The 20,823-nt window shown below is 36.6% G+C and overlaps 2 protein-coding genes across 2 annotated transcripts; both read right to left on the reverse strand.

The window, feature by feature from the left end:
- Positions 1-413: 413 nt before the first annotated feature.
- Positions 414-6,931, reverse strand: ccsapb (centriole, cilia and spindle-associated protein b). The gene is made up of 4 exons (XM_034005531.3): positions 6,833-6,931; positions 5,496-5,933; positions 1,666-1,958; positions 414-911 (listed from the first exon to the last, which is right to left on the reverse strand). The coding sequence occupies exons 2-4, from the start codon at positions 5,866-5,868 to the stop codon at positions 732-734; spliced, it is 846 nt and encodes a 281-aa protein (XP_033861422.1). The 5' UTR covers positions 5,869-5,933; positions 6,833-6,931; the 3' UTR covers positions 414-731.
- Positions 6,932-14,523: 7,592 nt separating this feature from the next.
- On the reverse strand, positions 14,524-18,629 carry LOC117402814 (actin, alpha skeletal muscle 2). Its single transcript, XM_034004301.3, has 7 exons — positions 18,486-18,629; positions 17,292-17,431; positions 16,639-16,963; positions 16,127-16,288; positions 15,559-15,750; positions 15,266-15,447; positions 14,524-15,008 (listed from the first exon to the last, which is right to left on the reverse strand). Exons 2-7 carry the CDS (start codon positions 17,418-17,420, stop codon positions 14,865-14,867), a joined length of 1,134 nt encoding a protein of 377 aa, XP_033860192.1. The 5' UTR covers positions 17,421-17,431; positions 18,486-18,629; the 3' UTR covers positions 14,524-14,864.
- Positions 18,630-20,823: the final 2,194 nt, after the last annotated feature.

Here is a 20,823-nt window from a genome sequence, read left to right on the forward strand (position 1 = left end):
CATTTCAATATTATCGCTTGCACAGTGCTCCTTGGGATGTTTAAAGCTTGGGAAATCTTTTTGTATCCAAATCCGGCTTTAAACTTCTCCACAACAGTATCTCGGACCTGCCTGGTGTGTTCCTTGTTCTTCATGATGCTCTCTGCGCTTTAAACGGACCTCTGAGACTATCACAGTGCAGGTGCATTTATACGGAGACTTGATTACACACAGGGGAATTCTATTTATCATCATTAGTCATTTAGGTCAACATTGGATCATTCAGAGATCCTCACTGAACTTCTGGAGAGAGTTTGCTGCACTGAAAGTAAAGGGGCTGAATAATTTTGCACGCCCAATTTTTCAGTTTTTTATTTGTTAAAAAAGTTTGAAATATCCAATAAATTTCGTTCCACTTCATGATTGTGTCCCACTTGTTGTTGATTCTTCACAAAAAATTACAGTTTCATATCTTTAAGCCTGAAATATGGCAAAAGGTCGCAAAGTTCAAGGGGGCCGAATACTTTCGCAAGGCACTGTATGTAAATTCTGAAGGCATAAACAGAAGTGATTTGGTTTTCAAGGCAATACCAAAATCTGGAAAAGTGAACATGAATAGGAAGCAGAATTCAGGTCAGTTAAATAGGGTCTGTACATTAGACCGCCCCCTTAAACGAACCTGTAACCGAAGCCTTACAGTTCAGTCCCTGTTTGTGTACAGGGCACTTCTGGAGTTAACTTGCTTACTCATTTTACCGAGTCCTTGCAGAAAAGCACCTCATGTATTCTGTCATCCATGGGTTATCTGCTGGGGGAGGCTTGGCTCTTTGTGCCTGCTCCAGTTCAGCTGACCGAGCCCGTCTTCTCTCTAATGTTTTCATTCTCTTCTCTATCTCACGCCTGGTCTTGGCTCGCAATGCAGATGCATGGATCTGTCAGAATAACAAATAACACATTTCAATGCAGGCTTCACTCACAAGGTGCCTTTTTTAACCAATATTTAATATTTAAGAAGCACTGCTTCACGTAAACAGGTCATTTGAGAAGTTATACTGCTCAACATGAATATGTGTTCTTATTATTGATTTCTTATTAATTGCTGTACAGGTAATGGACATTGTCAAAAAATCTCCCCTTTAAAAAAACCAAACAAAAAACAAGAGAGACTGGAAAAGTAGAAATTGTATTTGCTACCTAGATAGCCTACAAAACAACTATTTCCTGACCCATGATACCTAACCAAAAGCAAATAATAAAAAAAAAAACTAAAAGCAGAAATCTGCTTTTAGTTTTTTGATTGGGAGAAGCAGTTTCCATACTAAACAGCTGTATCTCCTAGGATGATTAAAAAACTCAGGTTGGAGACTATGGTCCATATTACAAAAGCATCTTAAGTGACATTCTTACCTTCAGCGATAGAATGTCCTAACTGAAGTTTAGGAGTGTTGATATTACAGAAAATTCTCTCCTAACGTATTTTCCTGTCTTACTTTAAGATAAGAAATAGAATACTACATAATGTTCTTAACTTGGTCATTCCTAAGTTTCTTTCCTAACATTTAAGGACTTGGTGGAACCTTTCCTATCTGATGGGTTGGAAAAAGAAAATAGTTAGTTTGCAAGATCTGAACAAGCCATGCAAAAAACAAACTCGCAAAACTTGAAATGAAGAAAGTGCAAACTGACCTCCTTTGTGGAAGCTGAAGGGCAGACGTTGTGGGTTTTCTTGTGGCCCGTCTCACACGTTTTCTCTGCCCAACCATACAGTGCAAACGGGTGCTTGTTTTCTTTGCCCGTCTCTGGAGGGTCAGGCTGCTGGCTCTTGCTTTTAGTGGATTTGTGAACGGTGCGAGTGCATGCTGACACGCTGCCGCTTCGGGCCTGCTCTTGGGAGGTACCAGGGGATCTCTCCTTTTTTTTCATCTCTGCTGACTTTCTGTCTTCATCCTTTGCCTGGCCCTCAATTATTGTCACTTTCCCTGTTATGAAAATATTTTAAATGTTTAAAAAAAAAAAAAAAAAAAACTCCACTAATTTTAAACCATTCACCAAGGTTAGAATGGTGAGTTTACTGTAGTTAAAGGACATCAGAATAATATATTAATTACGTATTTCTCAGTCATGGTTATGAAGTAACCACACTATATAGGAAAAGTGTATATTTTAGCCACAGCCTCATAACAGGCACTGTTCAGCCAGCTTTTTCCCATCATAAAAGTCACATAATGACATGTTCCAGTGGCTGCTGGGAAACAAATGTTTCCTGGGCAAGAACAACAAAGGACATCACCACCTTTTCTTAAAGTCCAGATTCTCCATTGGGCTTACCTTGGTTATACTCCTTAAGGTCAATATACTCCTTAAGGTCCTCTCATCATGCGACAATAAGTTTGAACATCCACTGCGGACACAGTGGGCAATATTACTGAAATTACAACCCAATGTTGAGATTCACTTTGAATTTATTTATTAAATAATATTTTTTTTTTTCATTGTGATTGTATCATTAAAAAAAAAAAAATTAAAAAATCATAGGACCATAGGAACATAATTTACTAACGAGAGGAGGCCATTCTGCCCTTCAGTGCTCGTCCAGTTCCTATTTGCTGATTGATCTCAAAACTTTGTCAAGGTCGATCTTGAAGGATCCAAATGATTCAGCGTCACAAACATGTCAACCCATGCCATACCGTCATCAATCTCTGTGTAAAGAAGTGTGACATAACCTCTCTTTTAAGTCTCTAACTGTCATCTGGTCCTGGTTTCGTGCTGCTGATAGTGTTCATTTTATCCTTTTACAATATAAATCAAACCCCCTAATTCTTCTTTATTCTAGACTAAATACATTCAGTTCCTTCAACCTGTCTACATAGCTCATTCCTTAAAGCCCTGGGATATAATGACATAAGAAAAGTAATAACCAAGACGAGAAACAATTATAACGCCGACCTACTTGGAGTGGAAGACATCACCTTATAGGTCAACAAACAGGAAGTGAACAGGGCCCTATATATATATATATATATATATATATATATATATATATATATATATATATATATATATATATATATATATAGTTTTTTTGTTTTGTTTGTTTTCAATTAAAAAAAAAAAATTAAAAAAAAAATCAGATAAGCCCCCATTGGTGCTGTGAACAACCAATGTCAAGTAATCCCGGTTTTACTGAAAAGGATACAACAGGGATACATACAGGGGTACCCAATGTTCAGTAAAGCTTTAAATAATCAGACTGGCAGGGCATAACATACAATCTGTGGTTTAGCACTGCAATTCAAAGACCCTAATTTTATGTAAATGTTAGCCGACCCTTCTTTCTGTTGCCACTGTTGTAGTTTTCCTTCAGTTTCCCTGATGGGTTCACCTTGTTAGCACAGTGCTGGACACATTACACCAGACAGTGGAGGTGCTGTCAATCAAGGAACAACAATGCCCATGCTGCAGAGGAATAAGCACCCACAATGGAAGAACAGATGCAGTACAAAAGAAGAGATGCTTTTCAAAGCTCCAGTGTAAATGAAAACCGACCTGTTCTATTCTTGGTGGTGACTGAAGCTGTTGGCTCATGAATGCCACCTAGGCAGCAGTGTTAAGTGCTTAGGGAAATGAGCTAGACAAGAGGATTGCTGGACACCCTTTAAATATAACAGAGATGCATTACATGCATTTTCAAAAGTAGACTTGACTAATTTTTATTTTAGTTGTGTATAGATTTCAATTGTTATGTTTATTTTCAAGATATCAAAACATTGAACAATGATTACACTCGTATATAAAAATCAAGGCAATATCCTCACAAAGTACACTTTCAATTAAATGTTACATTCACGATTTATTAGTATTTATATATTTTATAAAACTTGTCCCACAATCATGTTCAATTTTGCAGATAAAATAATTCCTTTGGTTCCTTGTTTTTCCAGTCTTTCATATAAGCCCTCTGTATCTGAATGCAAATCTGGTAAACAGTCCACTTTCTTTATATTTTCAGTGGTCCATGCTATATCTCCAAATTCTGTAACAATTCATCCTAATTAAAATGTGTTGGATTTTTTGTGTACATGGACATGGTGTCCATACTGTAATATAATTTTACAGGGTCACCAACTAATATTTTCACATGGACTTAAACAATCTGTATTTGAGTTTGAATAGGATACTGTAGCAGCTGACATCACAAGTGAAGCCAGAAATTGCAATTATGTTCAAGAAGTAAAAAAAATTTCACATGTGATATATTATTAGCCTGTTAAAGCGGGTAGAATGGGAAAATGTTGTGCTTGAGAGTTTGAGGCCAGAGACCTTAATATATTTCAAATCTGGACACCTTATAAATGGCTGGGGAAATAGAAGGCATCACATTCACAATTAACTTGGTCATCTGCTATGAGACACACAATCTAAATCTAGTACAAAAATATAGAAACATTTGTTCAGTTTAACAGCTGTCAACTAAGCATCTCTTATCAGCTCTCTATCAGTTATTCAGATCTGTGGTCTTTCCCTTTGTGACTGAAGCTGATGACGCAACTAAGCTATGTTTGCGTAACAAAAGAATAACTCAAATGATTTAGAGCCCATTTACACAAAAACTGTTTAATCCTGGTCTGCAGTGAATGCTTTTTTATTGATTTCTATTAGCCAAACTTTGTATGGTTGAAATAGCATTTAGTGCAGTGTACTGAAACTGTGTAGCGATTAATGCAATGTACTGATAAACTGTGTAGCGTTTAATGCAGTGTACTGATAAACTGTGTAGCGTTTAATGCAGTGTACTGATAAACTGTGTAGCGTTTAATGCAGTGTACTGATAAACTGTGTAGCGCTTAGTGCAGTGTACTGATAAACTGTGTAGCGTTTAGTGCAGTGTACTGATAAACTGTGTAGCGTTTAGTGTAGTGTACTGATAAACTGTGTAGCGTTTAGTGCAGTGTACTGATAAACTGTGTAGCGTTTAATGCAGTGTACTGATAAACTGTGTAGCGTTTAGTGTAGTGTACTGATAAACTGTGTAGCGTTTAGTGTAGTGTACTGATAAACTGTGTAGCGTTTAGTGTAGTGTACTGATAAACTGTGTAGCGTTTAGTGTAGTGTACTAATAAACTGTGTAGCATTTAGTGTAGTGTACTGATAAACTGTGTAGCGTTTAGTGTAGTGTACTGATAAACTGTGTAGCGTTTAGTGCAGTGTACTGATAAACTGTGTACTGATATCAATAAACAAACCAATTTAAAAAAAAAAACTACAGATTCAAGACTGCAAAATGTTAACAAAAAAGTAAACCCTTTAAATTTAGTCACTTTCTATTTTTCAAAATAAAGCATTTTATAAATACATTTTGACATTTGAAACTGGCACAAACATTAGGTGGGGTGTGGGCACTTCACCACCTTGTAATTTCACCAGGTCTCATCTTAGAACAGTGAACATTTTTTGTTGAATATCAGATGGGACATTTTGGGTTTCTAAATATATTTAAAAAGTAAATACTGCACCTGTTGCATGTGATATCTCTGAAGCGTTATCCTCTTGGTGCAATTCATCTCTTTCTTTTCCATTAGAGATTTTAGATTCAAGCATTTCTTTTGGAGTGGTTTCAGTTTCTGGCAATTCTGTCAGTTTGTTCTCGGTTTCCTTTGTGGCTTCCTCTTTTAAGGGTTCTACCTTTTTTCCATTCTGAGGAGTAGATTTGCCACTGGAGTCCGAGCTGTTCTCCCAACCCTCCCACATCCAAGGGTTATGTGCCTGTTCCAAAAGCCTTCTGGTCAACCTGTATTTTAGCATGTCTTCATAGCACTTGGAATAAGTATCCCATTTGGGGTCTTTAAATTTCTTCATATACTCAGTTCTAATCTTTTTTGAAACCATGTTGTATTATTTTTCTTGTGTTTTGCTGTGCACTGTGCTCAGTTTGTGATACTTGGCATCTAAAACTGGGTTGGAAAAAAAATTGTGTTATTGACACGCTAATATAGCTAAGCAACACAGCCAAACGGCAGTACTCGGTTACTCTACACAGAAATCAAGCACCTAATTTAGGAAAATGCCTCCACCCCGCTCCGCCTCGCGCCTGAGATTTAAACAAAAACACGACATGCAAAACCAGCCCTGCTTCCTAAAACAAGCCAATGAACAGGCAATGGGTTGTGCAATGGAGTGGCCTGCTGCTAAGAGAGGCACACCCCCGCCTACTGTAAACATGGCGGAGAGATAGCTATAAAGAAAATAATGAAAATACATTTTTAAAACCATCTCACAATATCCAAAATCGTTTGAATTTAGTAATTAAAAACATATGTCCTTTGGAAGTAGACAATATTAGTCTAATTATAATTTCCTGTCATTGTACCAATGAATTAGTTAATTATCCATGTACTGTGTTTCAGTTACAAATGTGCACGGGACTGGATTACATTTAATAACATTATTTTGACAAAGCAGTTTGTTTGTTAATGCTACCTCTTTAAATATGTGTCAATGTTTTTATCTATGCTTTGGGGCGATTTATCGTGGAAATGCGCAATATAAATAATAAAGATTGATTGGTTAATGCGTTATTAATATTATGCAAGAAAAATAATAAAAAAAAAAAACACCACTACCGTAGCAAAATGTAAAATGTACCCATAAATACGTACAATGCTATATATGATCTTTGCGTTAATTATTTTAAAACTAAGCTTCGGTTGTTTATTTAGCTGTACAAGGTTTTACCGGAAAAAAAGACGAAACACAAGGAAAAGCCGCATTTCCGTCGTTGTGGCTACATGTAAACAAATGCTTTGGTTTATTAGAAAAACACTAGGCTAGATCAATCTTAGGTATTACTTACAGGTTCAGGTTACATGCGCAACAAAATACAGTTCTAGGAAAAGCAGATGGTGAATGTAGAACCTGTGATGACTCCGCCCCGTGAGTTAAGAGTAGGGGGTGGGGAGGGGTGCGAGGGGATGGTAATCCCGTTTTAGGCTGTCTGACAAATTGGTATTTATAGTTAAACAGTAAAACAAGTAAGAACATTATATTCATTTGGTATACATAAAAACAGGCGATACATTGAAAAAAGGATTCAGGCAATTCCTTAGCCAAAGCATGATACTGTATAAATGCATTGGTACACAGGGCTAACCATTGCAAGGAGTACATTTCAGTGTAGTGACGAAAGTACATTAGCATTACCTTAAAATGATATTATGAATTCTGCAGCAAATTAAATAGTAAATGTTGACTAATATCTTTTGTTACACTGTCCATGATTGATTATGTTTGATTTGTATACAATATTTTTATTCTGTTATTTTTTGGTTGTTTTTTTAGATTTTTTTTTTTTTTACTATGTGAAATATACTTCATTAGAAGCCATGTTGGCTGTCCATTTTGTTTACATTTTCAGCTGCAGGAGCACAATCCTTATATATCCATATATATATATATATATATATATATATATATATATATATATATATATATCCATATATATATATATATATATATATATATATATATATATATATATATATATATAAATACAGTAGCACTGGTGTGTCTTCCTGCATCTTTTTCCTGCAAGAAAAAATATTGTCTTATCCTTATGGTATATAGTAAAAAAAAACTGCAATGTGTAAAGAGTGAAAATACCAATCAGATTGTTCATACGTTTGTTTGTGAATGTTTGCTCTTCTTGTTTTTTCTTATACCCAGAAAAGAAAGGGGGGATCTGTGGGCACAAATTTCTCTTGGTTTCTTATGACCAGCTAAGAGGAAAAGCAGCTTATTGTCATGTCTGCAAATGGGTTAAACCAGGTCCAAGTAAATGACAAGCTTAGAAGTAAAAAGGACAGCCCTGAGCTTCACTTCAGTGAGTACAGTTCTTTTTATATGTACATCGAAGAGCAATATTTCAATATTTGCATTTCATAGAAAATACAGTAAATGTATAGATGATTGGATGGCAATTTTTTAAAACATTTTTTTTTTCCATTTTTAATCTTGCTTAATATTAATTATAAGAATGTTTAATTTCATTGAACAAGTATTTTTGTGTGTATGTATATATATTGTAGTGAACCTCAGTTCCCGCAGGCAGGCGCATCACACAGGATGAGGCGATTCACACACAGGCAGAGGGCGGGCGTGAACCCGGGACCTTTACACTAAAAAATAGCGCCGATACCGCTGTACAAAAGACAAGACTCCTTTGCAAACATCGTATATCAGGCTTATGTCTTCGTGTGTCATTACGTCACCTACCAGCCCTGCTGCTGCCTCCCCCGTGCACGCTACTATCTATCTTAGATATCTATCTATCGAGACAAAATGGGATAAACACCCAATCGAAACCCTGCATGCTGAATTCTATAAAAACATACTAAATAATAAAGATTGATTGGTTAATGCGTTATTAATATTATGCAAGAAAAATAAGATATAGTGCATATTTCAACACATATCAACGAAAAGTAGGCCTAATAGCAGAACGGAAAGTGAATTTACTTATTGATGTATTTCCTTATTTTATTTCGCTGTGTTGTGAGCTTGTAAGCAATTCCATGGTGTCGTAAATTTTAACAAGTTAACTGAGATGAAGAATTTCATGTTAAATCCAGGACCAAAGTACCGTGGTAAAGTTGGTTTGACGTTCGATATTCATTTGATATTCGAAACTGTATCACCTAGGCTTTCCAAACCACCTTTAATTTATAGAAGACCAATTGTGAATTGTTTCACAGCATTTTGTGTATCTTTGAATTGTACCAATAATTTATGAAAAGCAATGCACTAGCATAGACGCATATACTTACCTGACATTAACAAAATAGGACAGATATCCCAAACCACAGCAGCCACAGTTTATAAACCACTGTTTATCTAAAGAAGACCAATTGTGAATTGTTTCACAGCCTCTGTGAATCTGTGACACAGTGGCTCATTCATAATTATATTCCCTTTTGTACAATTACAAGAAAATCACAGTTCATGCACCTGTATTGAGTACAAAAACACTATCAGAAATCTCTGCCATATGTGGAAGAGAAATGTATAATTTTGTTGTATAGGTTTGTTGCATTGTTTTGGCATTATATAGGGAGGGGTGATTTCCATTACATGAGAGTAGGTGTTAAAACTTCATGCTGATATTGGACTTGCCAAGATAAGCACCAACTAAGACATAGCTTTACTGTAAACTAATCCATATGCGTTTCCTTCCATCTGATGATGTAGATATCCTTCTGCCTGGTGTTGATGGCTGAAGTGTAATCCTGGCCCAGGGATCAGCCTATTTTGCCTCCCTGGCGCATGACACCTTAAGAGGGCTTGACAGTGATTCTGGCATCTCAGGATCACCTCACTCATCTAAGCCCAGCTTACTTACCTTCCTTTACATTGGCGTTGTTTTCTTACTTACCTTCCTTTACATTGGCGTGAAAATATAATAGCATTGCTAGTGCATTGCTTTTCATAAATTATTGATAAGATTCACAGATACACAAAAGGCTGTGAAACAATTCACAATTGGTCTTCTTTAAATTAAAGGTGGTTTGGAAAGCCTAGGTGATACAGTTGCTGATTTACAGCGTATTTAATGAACCCTGTTTGCTCTAGGCGCATATATGGAATATTGCATTGATTTTCACAAATTATTTATAGGATTCACAGTGGAAGCAAAGGTCGTTGGTTTGGAAAGCCTAGGTGATGCAGTTTCGAATATCAAATGGCTATTGAACATCAAACCAACTTTACCACGATGACCAAAGTAACGTAATTATTTCCGGTGTTTGATAACTGCATAGTAGTGGTTCTAAGTCATGTGACTGTGAGGTGAAACATCACAGTTCTTAATAGGGTGAGTTCAAGTTCATTATAAGTTTGGAGCGTAGTTAATTTTTACTTACTGAAACATTTTTATAAATTATTACCCATCTGCATAAAACAAGTTGAAACCGCCGATCACTGTGTGTTTTAACCAGGGACACCATTTTCACGGCACCTTTCATTTTATAGTTTTTGTACAATGTTTGTTTTTGTTTTCGTACACTGTGTTGCATGTCCATGACCGTTGCTGGTAGTGTCACGTTAGCTATTCCTATGTTGAATGTAAATAAAACCTGTTCGCCTCTGGGGCGGTGTATCAACTACAGCCTCTGTCTCGCTCTCGTGCCTGTCAGCAAGCACCCACACGGCTTCACGCTGTCATACATACATATATGAAAAAGGTGATGATCATGACATCTATAAACAGAATGTACAGTATAAGCAATGACCTGTTTAATCACAATTTTACTGCTTCTCTGGATATTTGTAAAAATGTGGGTGATATTCAGATGGTCAGATGCATGGTCAGAAAGACAACCCCCTATATCCCTATCCCTCTGATATTCTCAATATCTTATGCTAAATAATCTTAATACAAAATTTGGCAACAGTTGGATAAGCAGTTCTTCAGGTATATGCACAAATGTAAATATGACGTACCGATGTACAGGCAGAAAAATACCTTCATACTACAGTAATCCATAGTGTATCTGCCTGTCACATATCCTCCCTAACCATTTATCCGTCATGATCAAGCTCTTCAGCAACGTCACCCATTTGTACAGCACTAATGCAAAATGGCTACAGGAAAGCGAAAGCAATTTGTGCTTACAATTGATTTTTTTTTTTTTCCGTAAACCTATGCGTTTTGCTGCTGTGCAAATTACCAACGCTAATGTAAGTGTATGCAGCACTGTGGCAGGACAGAAGCCTTGCGCATGAAGATGTGTTTTTTTTTTTTTTGCGTAACTGTATATTGTAAATAGTGTGGTATGTGTTTATTGTAATGAATTAATGAAGTCGCTGACACTCCTGGTAGAGCCTGCCTGTTGTGTGTGATTACCAGGAATCTAATCGACAGGTTGCAGCAGGGCGTCAGGTGTAAAAATATTGTATTTATTCACTGGGCTGCTGCAAAACCAAAGCCAACTGGAATAAAGAAGCTGAAATTCACTGATTTGTGAGTGTGGTAGAACCAGGGTTGGATAGAAAGAGTGAGTAAGCAAGTCGAAATCGCCGATAGCTGGGCGAGTAGCCAGAGTTCATTTATTATTAAACAAAGATTGTAGATCCCACCAAATCCTCGTACACTGTGTTGTATGTACTCTGTGCACTACCATTGCTGGTAGTGTCATGTGAGCTGTTCGGTGTGTTGACTTGATATGTAAATAAATCCTGTTCGCCTGCGGGGCGTATCAACTTCAACCCCTGTCTCGATCTCCTGCCTGTCACTCAGCAGTGAATGCACGCACCTACACGGCAGACGGCTACCTTGGATCTCCCTAATAAAAGCTGAATCTCAAAACAATACTTGTGTGAAAATAGTAATTGTTACAACTGTGTGGTATTTAAAACAGGATTCATTTATCCAGCTTTTTACATATCCACCCTTACTCTGGTTCCACCGCAGTCAGATACCAACAGACTATACATAATACTAAATAATGTTAATACAAAGTTTAATGACAATTGCATAAGTGGTTTTCCAGATGTATGGAGAAATCTGTGAAGTGTGATTGCCTCCACTATATCCCATTTGATCTTCTGTACTGTGTCATGGTATTTCTTTGTTCAAGCTGAACAGAACTGACTTTAATATTCCTGAAATTAAAAAATGGAAATTACAACACATCTGATGGTTTGACTCAAACTATCCCACAAATTGTATTGAAATACATTTTACAGAATTCAGTTATATGCAGGGTTCTGCAACTTGTCCGTACACAGACGTGCATATCCGTGGCAAGAGTTATCAGTGTCTGTGGCAGTGAATATGTCCAGCAAACACACTCACGGAATTGTATATAACCTCCCTTTTGTTTGTCCGTGGCCAGGATGCAGTTTTTTTTTTAAATGTCCGTCACCACCCGACCCCTGGTTATATGTTCAATAAAATCTGCTTATTTTATTTCAACCTTGAGTACTTGTTATTGTAACCTTGTGTGTGGTTTTGTCCCGCCAATAATATCTGTCAGTCTCCCTATTTAACCCCCAAGTCATGCCCTTATTCTCTGACTTCATTTTTTAGTGTACTCACTCTCCCCTTCATCCTCCACTATGCTGCTTCAGCTCTGCAACAGTCTCCAGGGTTCAAGCCCCCCCCCCCTGCCAAATCTATCCTAACTCTTTTGTTTTCCTGTTCTCTCCAACTCTAGGTTCCCCTTGGGGGCCGATCGGTTCTGTCTCCCCTCTGCGAGCCAAGGGGAAACCCTGTACTCTTTCCCAGTCACAAAGCACTTCTCTCCTATTCTCAATTTCTGACAACTTTTTAAACGTAGAACTTTAAAGTCTGTTTCAAAGTTCTTCTCAAAATGTCTGCTCTAGTGCATTGGGGTTTGAGATCTGTGCAGCGATTTAAAAAAAAAATCGAGGATCATTATTGGTGTTACCTGTTTGACAATGTGGGCAATAATCCTTACACTATCAAAAAGAGCTTTGAAACAGACTAAGTGTAAAAAGTTGTCAAGATGTTAAAAATGAAAAGTCCAGGTGAGGTAGTGATCCAGAAATAAAAATCTAAATTAATCCATGTAGAGCCCTTGGTACAGTACATCTGCTAAGACTGCTTTTATGTCCAGAGCACTGAAGAACTGTTTAAATTGACCATATATCAGGAAGAAGTGACTTCCAAGCACATTGTGCTGAATAAGCACATGTCTTCCTGCCAGTTAAGCATTTTGATACTGGGTACTAATAAAGTGCATTAGGAGGCAACTAGGTTGTTGTCTTGGAATAACTTTCTTACATTTCTTGAATTGTCTTTGTGCACTATTATGATACTCATTTTGAATATATACAGTACATAATATTTTCTGAATTTGTCCCTTGTACAGCATATTTAAGATGTCTGTAAATTCAGAGCAACACAAATTTAAGCAAGAACATAATGTATCAGCACTGGGTAATCTGACAATGGCACTTTTTGTGTTGGTGTAGGCTATTTTATAACCTAGTTTACATGAAAATCCTATTTTGGTTTACATGGATTATCGTGATACAGTAGTTCTTAATTACATTACTTAACATTATTACATCTACTGTAATATAGTTATATCACTTTAATTAATGAGTAAATTACAAATAAATTAAAACACTAACAATCATGGGTTGTGTTGCTTTTATTGACTGCAGAATTCATATGACAACCATATTCCTTTTATAGTATTTTGTGACACTGAATACTTCTCTTTAACTGCTCCTGATAATATATGACTGCATAATGCATAAGACAACAAGATAAACTTCTCACAATGAGAAATGTGATTCAGTAGGAATATCTATTCAGGCAGCTACAACTTACAAATATATTAATTATTATTATTATTATTATTTTTTTAAATAACGTGTTGGCAAACTGGATTTATACAATATTCAGGCATTGAAGCATCTTTGTTTAGTGAATTTGCTTTATCAGTTAATACAAAAATAATCTCTGGTAATCTTAACTGCATTGAAGGGGGAACTGTTGGCCACCAGGCATGCCTGCAATCTTAAGTAGTCAATGGAGAGTAAAGGTTAAAAAAAGTTTTTGAGATTAAACTGTAATTGACTTGAATTCAGTTTGCAGCCCTGCTTCTTTAAAACAGCACGCTCCTAAGTGCTGTGCCAAGTTTGATTTATGCAAGTGTAAATATAACTAACGACAAGGAAGGAGTATTTTTGTAGTTCAAGATAGGGCTGATCTCTAGGTTGCAGGAATACAGAAATGCAGCTTTGTATCAAGGAAAGCAGAACATCTAAAATAGTCCTGCTGTGTAGTCATGATATCATGTCTTAGTAAGGCCTGGTCAGGGCACACACACTACCATTTGTAATTGATGTTAACCAAAGACAGAATGTAGCCAGAATACACATTTTACATTCACTATGTTAAAATTAAATTCATATTGTTTTATGCTAGTATGTGTTTTTATCTCTTGCACCAATCTATTTAAATATAACAGAATCCATTATTGAGGTTCTGCAGTGTTTTATTGGATGACATGCTTAATACCAAGTGACGAGTAAATCATTTTGTAGAGAATATTGTCTGGAACTTCCAGTTTGTTCTGTAGCCTGACATGCATCATTTATCTGAACGATAGCTTAGTGTGTAAAACTATTACCTAACCTTAGTGTGTAAAACTATTACCTAACCTTGTCTTTCTTTTTATTCTTTTTACTGTAATTAAACATCACAGTTTAATTTTATCTGATATTGTGTTAGCAGTTATTTCAAGGCTTATAGGATGTTTGTTGGGAAATATATTATTATAAAGTTGCGTAAGGTTGATATTTCATTTTATGCAGGAGTGAGAATAACTGGCACTGTAGTCTATAAGTATATACAGAATATTGAATCTTGTCCACTTTTTGAAATTACCAGGTGGCATCAAGTTTCTTTTGTGGTATGTCAATTCTGTTGCTCTAGTTTTATGTCAGAACATTTTAAACCTTCAGTTTTTTCTAAAATCTGAAGACAAATTTTAAAAGAAAGAAACAACAACCATATTTGAAAATGTTTGCAATATGTATTTATTTTTGTTACCTTCTGATTTAAGTATTAGACAGCAATGGGATTGTGAAATACTTTATAACCAGGTCATGAGAAACTGAAATTTTGATTTCTGTAAACAGGCAGTGTTCTCAAACATAACAAAAAATGGGCTTTAATAAATTAATATTTATGTACATTTTACATTCACATGTTGTTTAACATGGCATTTTTGCAGCATTTAGAGTAACAAAAATTGTTACAAAACTGAATTTATACACAGCTGGCCTATGACTGCAATGTGCTCTGCTACAAAGGGATCCTGAGCAAGTATTGGATACAGGCAATGGAAACTGGTTTAGAAGCATTTGCGGTGGACGATGGAGGGACCTGCTTCATCGTATTCCTGTTTGGTGATCCACATCTGCTGGAAGGTGGACAGGGAAGCCAGGATAGAGCCACCGATCCAGACAGAGTACTTACGCTCAGGTGGGGCAATGATCTAAAAAAACACAAATGTTCATAAGTAAAATCCTTGACCCTTCACTAACAGTCAGCATAAAATGGTTCAGTGAAAAAGGCTCAGTATCATTTGGTTATCAATAGTATGTATTGGGCATTTTGAACAATTACACTATGATAATACTAGTAAGACTTATATACACAATTGCTGAGTTTCCACTAGCCACCCTGTGGGTATGAATGAGACTGAAATTATTGTGATTTTTTTAAAATTATGTTTTAAAATAATCCCAGTACCTTGATTTTCATTGTGCTGGGAGCCAGAGCAGTAATCTCTTTCTGCATACGGTCAGCAATACCAGGGTACATGGTGGTGCCACCAGACAGGACATTGTTGGCGTACAGGTCCTTCCTGATGTCAATGTCGCACTTCATGATGCTGTTGTAGGCAGTCTCATGAATACCAGCAGATTCCATACCTGTTAGGATTGATAGGAATGTAATTCATCCTTTCGCACAAAGCAGCTACAAAGGCCTATTGCAAGTAAAATATTTAGGAACTGGAATTTTATACAAGAGGCTGATCTTACCAATGAAGGATGGCTGGAAGAGGGTCTCAGGGCAGCGGAAACGCTCGTTACCGATAGTGATGACCTGACCATCGGGAAGCTCGTAGCTCTTCTCCAGGGAGGAGGAAGAGGCAGCTGTTGCCATCTCATTCTCAAAGTCCAGAGCCACATAGCACAGCTTCTCCTTGATGTCGCGCACGATTTCACGCTCAGCTGTAATACAGAGTTTTTCATCATTAGACTGGTGTGTAATCAATAACAACAAACTAAACCTATACTGTAGCAATTTCAAAGCAGTGCGTAAAGTAGCCCTAGACGCATAGGTAATTCAGGTAATTCGCTTTAATTTGTATCTGTTATTTTAGAGATGTCATCACCCTATCTGTTATCAAGGTTTAACAGTATTTCCAATGGCCTTGAAAGACATTATTATATAGGGAATTTACCAATAAAACAGGCACCGGATGCATAACTATAATCCTGCTCAGGTGCTTATAAATAGAACTACTGTCAGTTTAAAAACTGATAGTGCTTAGTTATGTGTTATGTATTTAGCATAGAATACAGAATATAATAATGATAAATTTACCGGTTGTGACGAAGGAATAGCCACGCTCAGTCAGGATCTTCATGAGGTAATCAGTCAGATCGCGACCAGCCAGATCAAGACGCATGATGGCATGGGGCAGGGCATAGCCTTCATAGATGGGTACATTGTGGGTAACACCGTCACCAGAGTCAAGCACAATACCTGAAAACGAAAAATAAACCATTGTCAACTACCAAGTCTTTTACAAAAGGGTGTAAAGTATCTAAAAACAGTTTTAAAATACATCAAATGCTATTTGCTTTAAATTAGAATTATAGGCTTTATAGATAAATACAGGTTGTTGTGAATGTAATTTCTTTAAATAGTAAATAGTATTTCATTATAGTAGTTCATTTTATAAAATATTAGAAGGAAAATACCTACATTTATTTTTTTTGTTTGTGAAATGCATTCATTTGATTTCCCTATGCTAATTGTAAATAGTTTTGTATGTCAATATTTAGAAGTATACATTGTGTTGTAAGTAAATAAGTTAAAAACATTTTCCTCACCAGTGGTACGACCAGAGGCGTACAGGGACAGGACAGCCTGGATGGCCACATACATGGCTGGTACGTTGAAGGTCTCAAACATGATCTGGGTCATCTTTTCACGGTTAGCCTTGGGGTTCAGGGGAGCCTCAGTCAGCAGGGTTGGGTGTTCCTCGGGGGCCACACGCAGCTCATTGTAGAAGGTGTGATGCCAGATCTTCTCCATATCGTCCCAGTTGGTGATGATGCCATGTTCAATTGGGTACTTCAGGGTCAGGATACCCCTCTTGCTCTGAGCTTCATCTCCTACATATGAGTCTTTCTGACCCATACCCACCATCACACCCTGGGTAAAGAAAAATGCACACATTTAAACACAAATCCAGCCAACAACACTGCATGCTGAGTATTCCGGAGAGCATTAGTCATCTTTTAAACTTTTATTAATTATGACCTGTGACAAATGCCACTGCAAGATAGAACAATGTATTTGTGGCTTTAATGGGTATTGCAGTAAGATATTTTTATTATCAAATTATACATTTTTCTTTTGTAAACTATTCCATTTATGGATCTGATGTTTATGGCTCATGTCTTTAATAGAACATGTATAACTTTCATTTTGCTTCCTTTATAGAAATCTGCTTGGAAATACTTGATCAATTCTACCATACCTGGTGACGAGGACGGCCCACAATAGATGGGAAGACGGCTCTGGGAGCGTCATCACCAGCGAAGCCAGCTTTCACAAGTCCAGAACCGTTGTCGCACACCAAGGCGGTAGTCTCTTCATCGTCGCACATTTTAGTGGTTTCTGAAGAGGAAAACAAATGACAATTATTAAACATTCCTATTGTTCTCTAATGCCATGCCTAAAGCATGCAATCATCAAGCACAGAGGCTTACAAAAATGTAATAATATGTAATCTGGTGTAACGTCCAGCAATTCATATGATTCTCATTAAGATAACAGAGACAAAAGATTTTGAATTTGCGTTTACTAGCCAACATAAAAATATACTGAACTGACAAAGTTTGAGTTATGTGATTCTTGGCTTTACTATAAGAGACAAATCCTAAAGGAATCCTAAGTGTAGTAATGGGTTCAAATCCATCTACTGCAGCTGAACAGCTAAAGAAAATGGGTTTGCCCCAACCTTCCCCTGTGCTACAGAAACATAAACTGAAAAACAATTACACACCCCCCTCCTATCTATAACTTAGATTACAACAGTACATTTCAATATTTAAATAATTGTAGCCTTCATTTTCATCAATCCCGTTCTATTTTAGCATGTCTAAGTAGCACCAAAATGTATTTAAAACCACTCCCAGAATTGCCATAAAAATGTTATATCTAAGTATAGGCTAGAATAAAAGTTCTAGCAGTAGATATGTCACTTTTGACCTATCGTCTATGCAGGCACTTTCAACAGCAGGTGGCCACAACAGTACTAAAACTCCCTTTAACTATACTGAAGCGAGAGAAGATGTTTGAACTGAACCTGTCATGAAATCTGGTCGCACCTGTGAAACATAAGTCTATTTTAAAACTTCTAAATACAGAATTAGATTTGCGTCAGTATTTAATGTTACTGTATCACCACCATGGCATCGCAAGTTTAAACATTTATTCTTGAGTAAATGGACTAACTACTCGTTCAAAATTTAAAGCGCAATATAGTTGTAAATAAATGCACTAAAGACAGACTGCTTTGAAAATTGCAGCTGACTGAATATTATTCTTTTTGCCTTTTTTAATTATCAGTTTCCTTAAAAACGTAAAGCATTGAAGAAATATCCAGTGTATTCATTGTCCCCAATCCACATCCATTCTTGGGTGTGTTGTTCGCTTTCCAGTTTCTTACCTTTGGTGGTGACTGTCTAAGAAGAAGCTCGAGTGTAGGACAACCCAACCGCTGCCAGTTTCCAGCTACCACTTCACATCAAACCTGCAAGCTTATATACCCAAACGCCTTGATCTTTTTTCCAGCAAGCATTAGGAATGTCTGTGTATTACAAAGGAATTTTTTACAGGCTTTCTCCATATTTGGTTCTCCTAGGGTGAGTAGAGGGTACTCCGCTTCCAAGCTGTGAAGCGCCCCGGTTCGGAGTGCGCAGGACTGCCCATATAAGGAGCGATCATCCCGAATCTAAACCACAGAGCTCGGTCCGTATATGGAGAGCGTGAGATTGGCAACCAGTCTTCTTCCTTCATGGGAGATCAAACCCGACGTCAACTGTCTGTTATGTCTCCCAGTCGTTACCTTATCAGAAGAGCTTTGAGTTAATGCTGTGAGGAACCACACCTGTGACTTTTTCTGCACTTTTTTTTCTCTGACGGATTATTATTTTTTATCAGTCACTATACAAAGCAATAGGAAAATGAAGAATAAATGGATCAAAGTGAAACGTGTTTATTGCTATTTGCTTTTAGGTGCATTTTGCACTTCATTTTTATAGCTGAAGTGCACTTATTGAGGTAACATTATTATGACTTCATTATAGTGTTAAAGTTGAATGCAATCTAGGGTCTGTAAATATTTCTGGCAACTGTAGTTTTACTGTTAACGTATGCAGTGGGCTTGGGCACGTTATAGAATCAGTGGCTGCCCTGGTGCAAGGGAGAGCAAACACCAGTTTCGGTTTTGCAGGGGGACGCTACAGAAGTGAAATGTAGGATATTTTACGACGCTGCATCTTATGTAATGGAGAAAAAGTTAGCATAACAGAGACCGAGAATGGTGTTCATATATAGATAGTTGTATTTTTCCAAAAATAAATCTAAATAAGAGAAGAAAAAAAATCGCACATTATGAAATTGTACTTGCATTAATACATTTACAAACTAAAGTGGCCATTCACTTTAGTTTCATTACTGTTGTCATGGCTGGATATGCAGATATTACAGAACTAAACTTTGGTCACCAACCATTCGTAACTTCCGTATTTACCACAGTACAGCACGTACCCCCAAACGGAAAACCCGTCAAAAAACGGGGGTGTCTGAAAACAGCTGTGTAACACAGACGCAAAATGGCAGCGGAAGTCAAATTAAATACCAACCCCACCATAGTTCAACTTATATTTTGCCACTAAATCAGACACAAACCCGAAAGAATTTTCACAGCTCATTCCACTGTAAAAATTAAACATTTAATTGTTTGACAATATATATATATATATATATATATATATATATATATATATATATATATATATATATATATTTAACACAAGTGTTATCAAAACAAACGTGTTATCTGCTTCATAACATTTACATTTAGTTTGTAAACATTTGTTTTACAGTACTTTAGACTTTTCTGTACTAAAAGGTGATTTTATAAACACATAAGAAAGAACAAGGTTTTAATGGACTCCAGAATCACATACTGTAGTCTGTAACCCGGCTCTTAAGATTGTGTTAATTGGGTTAATGAGTGTGATTACTTTGATGTGTAAACCGTATTGTTTAATAGTAACTCGCTTTTGCTGATGACTTATTTATAAAGAAGTATTTTTGCCCTGTGGTCTGAAAAGCTAGCCAAATGTCAGTATCATGCTTGTTAAAGGAGTGGTGTCCCATATCCAGGGCTTGGAGAACTTCCTAACTTATACTGCTGCAATGAGTATCCCCTTTTGGAGTCACAGAGAGTGATATTAAGCATGTTCACTGAGTGGAGAGCACACTGGTGTTGCTTTTCAAGTACCTGTTTTATTCTTTATGATGAAGAACAGAGGTTGAACTGGGAAATAATGTAAAAGTAAGTATACACCACCATTGGTGGACTGTAGCTTTTCATTGTCTGGTGTCAATATTCTAAAAAGCTCTTAACAGTCTTCAAACTGTATATGGTGCTAATGTGTATGTACACTGCTGTATTTACACATTACACATATACACTGCTGTATATACACATTACACATATACACTGCTGTATATACACATTACACATATACACTGCTGTGCAAAACGTCTTAGACATGTTGTGTTTTTCTACTGTGATGCATTATGAGCATCAACAATTTACTGAAAGCCTCCACTAGTGTTTTCTACTATTATAACAACCTTGACTTGCATAAAGAAGGAAAAACAGTGTGTGAAATTATTATTATTATTATTTATTTCTTAGCAGACGCCCTTATCCAGGGCGACTTACAATCGTAAGCAAATACATTTCAAGAATCACAGTACAAGTAATAATA

The sequence above is a fragment of the Acipenser ruthenus genome, chromosome 5 (assembly GCF_902713425.1).
Source record: "Acipenser ruthenus chromosome 5, fAciRut3.2 maternal haplotype, whole genome shotgun sequence".
Lineage (NCBI taxonomy): Eukaryota > Metazoa > Chordata > Actinopteri > Acipenseriformes > Acipenseridae > Acipenser > Acipenser ruthenus.